Genomic DNA, 11,131 nt, shown 5'->3' with positions numbered 1-11,131 from the left:
TTTCAATAGAGTGTGTTTTTAAAAAATCGACCCTATATACGTCCATTACTGTTATTATCAATAATAAATAGTTACTGCTCTTGCAAATTCGGCAGTGAAATTTTTATTTAAACACCGGAGTTAAAAACAAAATTTTAATTTAGTAAATTTATTATGAATAACTTTGACTTATATTAATAAAATTATTATTACTATGAATTTTATTTCGATATAAATAAATCAAAACTTAATTATGTATTTCATTTTTTAGTATTTACTATTACATTTCTGATAAAATATTGAATCTTCCATTCTATAAAACTTTGTATCTTCTTAAACTAAGATGAATCATTTGTGGAAATTGTGGTGTATAGGAAAAGAACGTAAGAAAACTTTAGTAAATGATATAATAAAAAATCTTTCATTTTATTTTCATCAATAGATATCTTAAGAGGGGTAAGAGCTAGATACCCAGCTTCTCTTAGTAGACAACAACCGACTATAAGTGAGTACTTGTTTGTTTTTATTGCATACTAAAATTGTTGATACCTTCGAAATGTTCTAAACTATAATGTGTATTACATAGATTTCAATTTTATGAAAAAACCATCTAAGAGGCAAACCAGCGAGCGCCTGAAGAGATCTGGTGAGTATGCCTCCAAAATAATTGTTGTTAATTGTTGTTAATATCATTATTACATTTTTCAATAGCTGCAACTGGATCCCGCACTAAAAAAATTCAAAAAAACAAAAGCTTCCTGCAGAATGATTCCGCTTGGAAGCTTCCAATAATAAGTTCTGGGCGGCGTCACTGTATGTATAATTTTTTATGAACATATACACTTATATCTAATATTAAAACTTAGTATTTATTTACTGTAAAGAAGTATGAAGTCAACTTCTTTTATAGCTTAGCTTTTAACGAGATTAAGTTTTGGTACTTACTGTTGATTAATTTATTCCTCATATAAAAATTTTTCAAGTAAATATTTCCAAAATATTTGTAATCTTAATTTTTTTTCTTGAAGATTCAAACAGACGCGAGTTGCCTTCCCGCAAACTATCCAACACTGCATTTAAACATGGTATACTAAAACCAATTATTCCAGCATGTAGAGAATTTACAGATAACTGCGTCAGAATAGGAAAATATACTAATAATAAGAATCTAGTTCACAAACGGCGGTGTGCTCTAGCACCAACTGATTTCCCAAAACACAAGTATGGATTAATGAACATAACCACAAAGCTTCCGGCAGTTCCATCGCACCAGGGCTTGCCGTATATAAGTTTGTGGAAGCGTGAAAAGTCTTCCTATGCACCTATACGAAAGAAAAAAAAGAATAATAGTAATCACCGCATCAAGAAATCCCTTACAGAAGCAATAGATATTGCACAAAAAAATATGCTAGCAGCACAAATTAAAAAAAACTCTGATGCGAATCATGGCGAAAGCAAATGTGCTTCACCAATACAAAATGTTGCAAAATGTACTGATCCGGTAGAGAAGACAAGCACTTTTTGTAGCAATATTCTGGAAAAAGAGTTACAAAGCACTCGAGCGAATAAAAAATTGGTGGATGCTGCAGTGTGGATGAATTATAGAAAAACACTAACATCCGATAACATCATTACCGAAAGCCGCTCGCAAGCAACATATGCACTTGACGAGGCCGAAAGAAAAATGCAGAAATATAGTAAAATCAAGGATTTGAAAAACTCACCGTATGTGCAACAAACTCTGGAGCTGGAAGATGAGGATTATAATATAAGAAATTATACCGAACAATTAGACAAAATCCAAAAGCAAATGAAACTTGGAACACGTACTAAAAAAACACAATGTCGTACAAATTATTTAACGTTTAAAGAAGATGCTAAAAATTATTGGGAAACATTAGGACTAGAAGAAGTAGAAAGCAATATTGCCGAAAACAGCAAATGCGTTTCGAATCAACTTTTGAAAAAAATTCAGCAGTTAAATACACTTAAATCTGAAAATGCCACAACCTTGGAAATCGAGTCAACAACTCAACAGTTTGAAAATGAAACAGAAAAGAATATTGTTAGTACAACAAACAATAGCACTGAACGAATAGATCTAGTTCAAGCTCTATTACATAAATCGAAGAATATTAAAAAAACGAAAGTTGTTGATATAAAAACCTTTGAAGAGGAGGTTGCAAGTAATTGGGGCCAATCTGACTTAAGTGGGCAAAATTATAATTTAGCTGATAGCAGCGACAACCCAACACACGTCTTGAATGAACTTCAAAAAAAGCTTCAGCAATTCAATACATCTAAGGCGATAAACAATCTCAACAATAATTTGGAAGTCGTTGAAGAGACCTTAAAATTAATTGAAAAAGGTGAAGACAATGGCAGTAAAATGGCAAATGACAATGGAGAACACATCAATGTAGATCATAATAAGTTACAGTTACAAAAATCTGCATATTTAATCAAAAAGAAAGAAGAGGAGGCTGCGATTTTTTTGGCTGAATTAAATGAAAGAAATCGTACTGCAGCTGAAAGATCCGAAAGTGCAAGTTCTGTATTGGACCAACTCCAAAGCAAATTGCACGCATTAAGATTATCTAAGGAAGCTGCATTGAGCAATGATCTAGCCCTCATCCAAAAAAATATTGAGTCAAATACTTTAGATGCGGGACATGAGAATAAAGTAGCATACAAATACACAGAAGAAATTGACGCTTCACAAAAAAAATTTTATTTGGCTAAAAACAACCGCGAAATAAAAAGAGATCTGCCAGCATTGAAGGAGGCATTTGGCATACCACCATTTACAGGAGTACGACCTGCAACATCTGAAAAAAATGTGTTTGACGGGAATAAATCATATAATAAATGGAATAAATTATTTTTGCGAGACGAGGAAAAAATTAATATGCGAAAACACTCTCTTAATAATGAGAATACATCAAAAAGTCAAAGTGACCAACAAGTCATAGAAACTGAAAACTTAGAAAATGATCCTGATCCTATGGATTACGAACAGGGCTTAATGCCAACAAAAGTAGGAAATAATAAAATATTAAGTCTGCCAACAACACAACCAACATCCTCACTAGACATGCTATCTGTTATTACAAAACAAGTCTATGAGCAAACCAAAGCGGCAAAACGTCTGCAAGAAGCTGAAAAACTTGAAGATTCTCAAGAACCTAATGAACAGGAAAACCATTCAAAGTTACTTGTAAAACTTCAAAATCATAGATTGCCGAACATCTTAGAAACCACTTCCAATGAGACATGGAACACTGGCAAAATCGATTATAATGCTGAGAACAATGTTCAACAATCTGATTGTAAATCTCAAAACTTTGTGGATAATCACGAACCTTTAAAAAAACAAATCCTTCCAGTTGCTACTGGTAGTGTAAATAATATTCAAATGAATACTCAAAAGCAAAGAAATACACGCCAAGCAGATGTTGAAGATGTGTCGAATAGACAGAAAGAAACACAAATGAAACTGTTGCCAATGTTAGCTGACAGAAAAGAAACTCCACAAAATAGGTACGAATCAGAAAACCACAGAAAAATATATATTAAAACCAGGTCTTCAACATATCATCCAAATAAGGAAGTAAACACCGTTTTGAAAAACACAGCACAAACTAAATTGCATGCAGAGGGAACTAATATGAAAGAAATAACTTCTCCCAAAAACATAGAAGAAACAAAGTTTGACAAAATAATAAATGATATGAAAAAAATTCCACAAGACAGGCATTTCCATCCAAAGAACGAATCTATTCAACAATCTTCTGAAAGGAAAAGTGAAAAACCGCCAAGTGCGTATCAGACATCGATTCATACAATCAGTGGGAACGAAGTAACTGTTTCGAAAGATAAAACAGAGAAGAAACTGATCCCAAACTTGACATCTTCTAAAAACACATCGCAATCGAAAAACATAACAACAAATAAACCCACTTTAGTGAGCTATAATATAAATGAATTCACTGCTTCAAAAAGTATAGGTGTTACGAAACATACTTCACAAACAAAATTTGATTCTGAAGACACTACGATAACTCCAAAACGTCGTTCCAGAACAACCGTTAAAAAAGCAAATACAAGCGGTTCTATTCCCGCAGACTCAAATCATATCTCCGAAAATAAATTGATCACAGGTAGAACAAATATGAAACGAGATGTTGATTCGAAACTCAAAGCAAGAAAAAAGTTCACATCGTCTGAATCTGGTTTGAAAGAAAGTAAACAAGACAGGGATGAAACCTCAGAGTACGAAAATACTCAGAAATATTTTAGACAGAAGCCAAAAAAAGCGTCAAGTTCAAATCAAATACCAAATAATTTTACCAGTGTGAAAGATGTAACTGTTTCGAAAAATTTAAGAGAGAAGAAATTGATCCCAAACTTGACATCTTCTAAAAACACATCACAGTCGAACAGCATACCAGTAAATAAATCCACTCCACTGAGAGATAATATAAATGAAGTCACTGTTACAAAAAATATAGCTGGTACGAAATATACTTCAAAAATAAAACTTGGTTCTGGAGACACTACGACAACTCCAAGGCATCGTTCCAGAACAACCGTTACAAGAGCAAATACAAGAGATACTGCTTCCACAGATTTAAGAAATGTCTCCGAAAATGAATTGATCACAGGTAAAACAAATATAAAAGGAGATGTTGATTCGAAACTCAACACAAGAAAAAAGTTTACATCGTCTGAATCCGGTTTGAAAGAAACTCCACAGAACAGGGATGAAAATCCAGAGTACGAGACTACTCAGAAACATTTTAGAAAGAAGCCAAAAAAAGCGTCAAGTTCAAATCAAATATCTCGTAGTTCTACCAGTGTGAAAGATGTAACTGTTTCGAAAAACTTGGCAGAAAAGAAATTGATCACAAACTTGACGGCTTCTAAAACCACACCACATTCGAAAACCATACCAGCAAATAAACCCACTGAAATGAGATACGATATAAGCAAAGTCAATATTTCAAAAAATATAGCTGGTACGAAAAATACTTCACAAATAAATCTTGATTCTGAAGACACTATGACAACTCCAAGGGGTCGTTCCAGAACAACTGTCAAAAAGGCAAATACAATCGGTACTACTTCAGCAGACTCAAATCATAGCTCCGAAAATAAATTGAACACAGGTAGAACAAATACGAAACGAGGTGTTGATTCAAAACTCAAAGCAAGAAAAAAGTTTACACCGTTTGAATCTGGTTTGAAAGAAAGTAAACAAGATAGGGATGAAAGCTCAGAGTACGACACTACTCAGAAACATTTTAGAAAGAAGCCAAAAAAAGCGTCAAGTTCAAATCAAATACCAAATAATTCTACCAGTGTGAAAGATGTAACTGTTTCGAAAAATTTAAGAGAGAAGAAATTGATCCCAAACTTGACATCTTCTAAAAACACATCACAGTCGAAAAGCATACCAGCAAATAAATCCAGTCCACTGAGAGATAATATAAATGAAGACACTGCTTCAAGAAATATAGCTGGTATAAAACATACTTCACAAATGAAACTTGATTCTGAAGACACTACGATAACTCCAAAACGTCGTTCCAGAACAACTGTTAAAAAAGCACATACAAGCGGTTCTATTTCCGCAGACTCAAATCATATCTCCGAAAACAAATTGATCACAGGTAAAACAAATATGAAAGGAGATGTTGATTCGAAACACAAAGCAAGAAAAAAGTTTACATCGTCTGAATCTGGTTTGAAAGAAACTCCACAAAACAGGGATGAAAGCCCAGAGTACGAGGTTACTCAAGAACATTTTAGAAAGAAGTCAAAAAAAGCGTCAAGCTCAAATCAAATACCTGGTAATGCAACTAGTGTCAAAGATGTAACTGTTTCCAAAAATTTAACAGAGAAGAAATTGATGTCAAACTTGACAACTTGTAAAAATACAACACAGTTCAAAACCATACCAGCACATAAATCCACTCCAAAGAAATGTTATATAAGCAAAGTCACTGCTTCTACAAATATTGCTGGTGTGAAAAGTATTTCACAAATAAATCGTGATTCTGAAGACACTACGATAACTCCAAGGCATCGTTCCAGAACAACCGTTAAAAAAGCAAATACAAGCGGTTCAATTCCCGCAGACACAAATCGTATCTCCGAAAATAAATTGATCACAAATAGAACAAATATAAAACGAGGTGTTGATTCAAAATATAAATCAGGAAAAAAATTCACACCGTCTGAATCTGGTTTGAAAGAAAGTAAACAAGACAGGGATGAAAGCATAGATTACGAAACTACTCAGAAACATTTTGGAAAGAAGCCAAAAGAAATGTCAAACTTAAATCAAATACCTGGTAATGCAACTATTGTGAAAAATGTAACTGTTTCGAAAAATTTGACAGAGAAAAAGTCGGACCCAAATTTGATAACTTGTAAAACAACATCACAGTCAAAAATCATACCAGAAAATAAAACTACTCCAGTGAGATATAATATAAATGATATCACTGCTTCGAAAAGTAGGACAGATATGAAAGAGACTTCTCAAAGAAAACTTGATTCTGAAAAGACAATGGAGTCTGAGGGATCTGGCTTGAAGGAAGATCCACTAGGTATGGATGACAGCCAAAAGGCCGAGACTATTCAAGAAAATTTAAAACAAGAAACTGAAATAGCGACAAGTCCATATGGAACACCTAATAATGCAACTAGTGTAAAAGATGTAACTGTTTCAGAAGATGTAACAGAGAAGAAACTAATCCCAAACTCGACATCTTCCAAAAACACATCACAATCGAAAAGCATTTCAACAAATGAACCCACTCCAACAAGATATAATATAAATAAAGTTACTGCTTCAGAAAATATGGCTAGTATGAAAGAAACTTCACAAATTAAGCATGATCCTGAAAAGGCGACAACTACTCAAGAACGTTTTCCGGCAAAAATGAGTAAAATCTCAAAATCAAGCATAGCAGAAAAGAAAATTAGCCCAATTGTGAAAGAAAGTCTACGAGGTAAGCGGGAACGTCAGCAACACGTGCCTACCCATAGCCATGTTATGGAGAAACCTCCAAGTGCATCAGAAATTTGTCAACGAAATATTGAAGTTAACACAGTTTCGGAAAGTATCCCAGAAGAAAAATGGGCAACTGTGAGAACTGATATGAAAGATAAAATTGTTTTGAAAAATGTCAGAGAAAAAGAAATTACCGCAATGGACGGTATTAAAGAAATTTCGCAGGAAAATAATCAAGCAATTTCTACGACGAAGTCGCACACAAAGCCGATCAATAATCCTCTAAATAATGAAATAAAAACAACTCTTGAAAACATGTCAAAAGAAGAATTGGCAACAGTTTCAACTGATATGAAAGAAATTTTGAACGATACAAGTGAATACACTGAGGATGTTGATACTATAGAGCCCTCAGTAAAAACAACATTGGATTCCTTATTATCTTCTATCAGCAGCCAGCATGGACATACATATCGCCGCAGAATAGAAACAAGAAAAATTGATATTGCAGGTCAGTTAATGACTGTCAAAATGAATAATAGAAAATCAACGGAGTCTCAGAAAGCACCTTTAACACCTTCAACACCTGCACCTGCGAGCACATTCCCGACTGCTGCCACGGCAGCAGATAATTGCACCAGATCTGCAGACAATAAAATTGAAGCTCATAAACCTTCGGTTACTGAAAAAATTAATAATAAGAAAAGTCTTATAAATGAGCGAATGAGTCAAAATGAAAAGTATGAACAAATTAGTGCTACAAATTTAACAGTAAACGAAGCTACCGACATGGCTTCTGTTAAAAACAAAATTCAACAAGTTAAATGCAAATCACAAATGATTATTGATAGTAATGAACGTTTTAAAGAAGATTGTAAAGCCTCAAGCGTAGGTAATGGTCAAACAAAAACCCAGAAATATGAATACACTAGGCAAGAAAACATAGTAACTGCTTCAAAACACACAATTAAAAATAAATTAACATCAGCACCAACTGACATAAAAGACCCTTTGCAGAGTAAGCGCGATACCGAAAAAGACGTGGCTTCTGAAAAGTTGCCTGCAAAAGAGATGGCATCAGTTTCGAATAAGGATCAAACAGATTCCCAATATCAAATTAATATTCCGGCTTCTAAAAACCCTACTGCTGTGGAAACAGAAACTGCTTCCGAAGTTACACCTAACAACACTAAATCTGCAGTTGATCTGGGTATAAAAGAACCTCCACAAAGCAAGCACGAATCTCAAAATTCTACATACACACAACAAGAAAAGAAAGACTCTTCAATGAAGTTAACTACTAATATGTCAAGTGCTAAAATTACTTACAGTAGAGAGGGGCCAATTGCTCAATTACGTAATAAGAATGCCCCACTAAAGTTGGCACCTGCTTCCATTACCGAAGAAACAATAATCTCGAATGATATAAGTGAAACTCCAAAAGATCATTTGGAACCCGAAACCTCTACAGATATGAAAGACAATATGAACGCTCCATCAAATTCCAATAGCAAGCCTTGCGTCAATCGCACCGGTTTAAAGTCCAACAAAGTCAACTACGCAGAAGGTTTAATGGAAGTAAAAGTTGGAAACAGAAAAATAGTAAAGCCGCAAACTTCACCGCCACCACCACCAGCACCAGAGGACTCCGACAAAACTCCTACCGTTCGACTTAAACATCGCTGCCGTGCTTGCGAATAAAAGATTTCAAAATTCTGAATTTTTTCTATAAAATTCGAAATTTAGGTGTCATGTATTTTTACATATGTAAATGCATGGAGCTAAATATATACATACACATATATGAATGTATATGAGTATGTATATATTTAGTAATAATATTGTATTCACAAATGTAAAAATATATAATGCAAAGTGAATCGATATATCTGTATATATATATATTTTGGAGTAAAATCAATGCTTCACAATATTAATTAGTGGGTTTACTTTTTACTGTTTCGGATGCAATCACCGCTGCAGACAATGTGAATAAAAGGCCTCAAAATTTTGAAATATTCATATATATTTTATAATAAGGATGCCAAATTAAATAAAATTTTTAATGTGTATCATTAAATAATAAAAAAAAATTGCTTAATATTGTATTTACACTTACCTTCGAATCCGGACACAAATCATTTAGGTAAATTTATTTTGGTAGATCCTATTTCACTTTATACCTGAACGCATACCAAAAATATGATGAAATTTAATGTAGAGCTTTGTACGTGTATGGAAATGTGATTGCAAGTATAGAAGAATGGTGCACACGTAATTGCCTGATCCTTGATTTGCTAAAAATGTTTATATAAAATACTATATTCGTATTTAAATTCGTTCTCACCTTACCGACTCTCGGAAAGTTGCAATGCAGAGTAATGCGTTCCATCAGTCTTGGTTTGCACATGAAAAATTCGGACACTCTTACCTGTTTTCTGTGAACTTATACAGGATAAATAATCACACTGAATATATGTTATCATTTATCGATCATAATGTCTCCAAATTAGATCACATTCTACCAATCCTTGGATGGTGTGACAACAGCAACATTAGGCAGTTAATTGTGTCTTTTCGTGCTAATGTTCCAAAAAATATTGCTGCATTCCGTAATTTTCCAACCAAACATATTTTGATAGAAGCTGGGCTGCCTGCAGTATCAAATGGAATCAAGATAACAACTTGTAATCTCCCTAAGCTACTGTGAAGCATCAACGCTTTGATTACTCAATGGTTTCTCCAATCTGCAACTATTGCAATCGACCTACAATACAATTTGAAAAGCTACTAATTGCTGTACGAAAAACAATAGCTCTTTATTGTTCACATTGCGATTGTATCCCAAAATGGTTCCGTCTCCACGGATGGGCAAGTCACACCATATTGTTCTATATTTACTACTAACACTCTGACCATCAAATTTGCTACAGACCACGCAACATGAAATAGAAACAAAGTTCTGATATGTACAGACAGTACATCTTTAATCTAAGTGGTAAAATATCTTAGTAATAGGATCGAAGTTAACTGTGCTATTAGTAACAACGGTATACGTTATCGCGACAAAATAAAACCACGTGGTTTCTTAGTCAATCATGAATCAAAGAAAATGAACTAGTAGGTCAAGCTGCTTCTGCCGCTATCCATTCTCCCTTGTTTTTATCTTATTCATGCAAAAAGAAGATATATTAGAAATTATTAACAAACCTGTGGAAGACACAAGATCAATAGAATGGTCAACATACAACCATCGCACAAGTCGATTAATAGTCCACCATCCATAGATCATATATCCATTAATTAATTTACTTTTAAGTCAATTCAAAAAAATATCTTTTTAAATAATTTATCACTTACTAGCCTATTAAAAGTAGCTGCTACTTAAAATATATAGTACCCTTGCTTTAAATATACATACAAGTCAAAGTCTGTAATTCGATCAATTAAATTCGATATATAATACCCGAGCTGAAAGCCCTAACAACTAGTACTCGTTTTGTTATTTCAGATAACAAAACAATCAGATCCTAAATTTTGTAATCAATTGTAGTAAGTAAAATGTGAATTTTATACATTATTGAAATATATATAAATATATATACAGAAAATAAAAATTTCTCAGTAATTTATACGTTTCAGGAATCTAGTTAACCATTGGCAAGTAATTGATCACAATATGTGATCAATACATATGTGAATTAACATGTTAAGTGTAGCAAAATATAATATAAACTAAGGTAATACAATTATCACTTCTAACTTCATAGAAACCAGTTAAAAAAATATATAATAAATATACGTAATGCACATACTACGTAATGCACATACGTAATGCACATATATGTATAAAGTATATATCATTTCCCATTTATTGCCGGTATATATAACAGATATCATTTTTTCTGAGTAATGAAACTTCTGTTATACTATAGTCTTTTGGTGGATATAAACTAAGCTAATATCTACATGGGTGTGAAACTATATACTACCACATCTATAAAAATGGAAGAATCCTTTTTTTTGTAAAGGATTAATAAAATATAAAATTCCATCATTTATTGTCATTATTTTTTTACTTGCATCATCCCATGTTGTTGGATTAAGAAGAACTTTATATAATAATCCTTA

At 33.1% G+C, this 11,131-nt stretch overlaps 1 protein-coding gene across 1 annotated transcript; it reads left to right on the top strand.

Moving 5' to 3' along the window:
* The first annotated feature begins 263 nt into the window (after nt 1-263).
* Nucleotides 264-8,717, top strand: LOC119688032. Its single transcript, XM_038102652.1, has 5 exons — nt 264-362; nt 422-484; nt 566-625; nt 691-792; nt 1,008-8,717. The coding sequence occupies exons 1-5, from the start codon at nt 323-325 to the stop codon at nt 8,699-8,701; spliced, it is 7,959 nt and encodes a 2,652-aa protein (XP_037958580.1). The 5' UTR covers nt 264-322; the 3' UTR covers nt 8,702-8,717.
* Nucleotides 8,718-11,131: the final 2,414 nt, after the last annotated feature.

The sequence above is a fragment of the Teleopsis dalmanni genome, chromosome X (assembly GCF_002237135.1).
Source record: "Teleopsis dalmanni isolate 2A chromosome X, ASM223713v2, whole genome shotgun sequence".
NCBI lineage: Eukaryota > Metazoa > Arthropoda > Insecta > Diptera > Diopsidae > Teleopsis > Teleopsis dalmanni.
The sequence above is the reverse complement of the archived record's forward strand: the minus strand, read 5'-3'. Positions and strand labels throughout refer to the sequence as shown.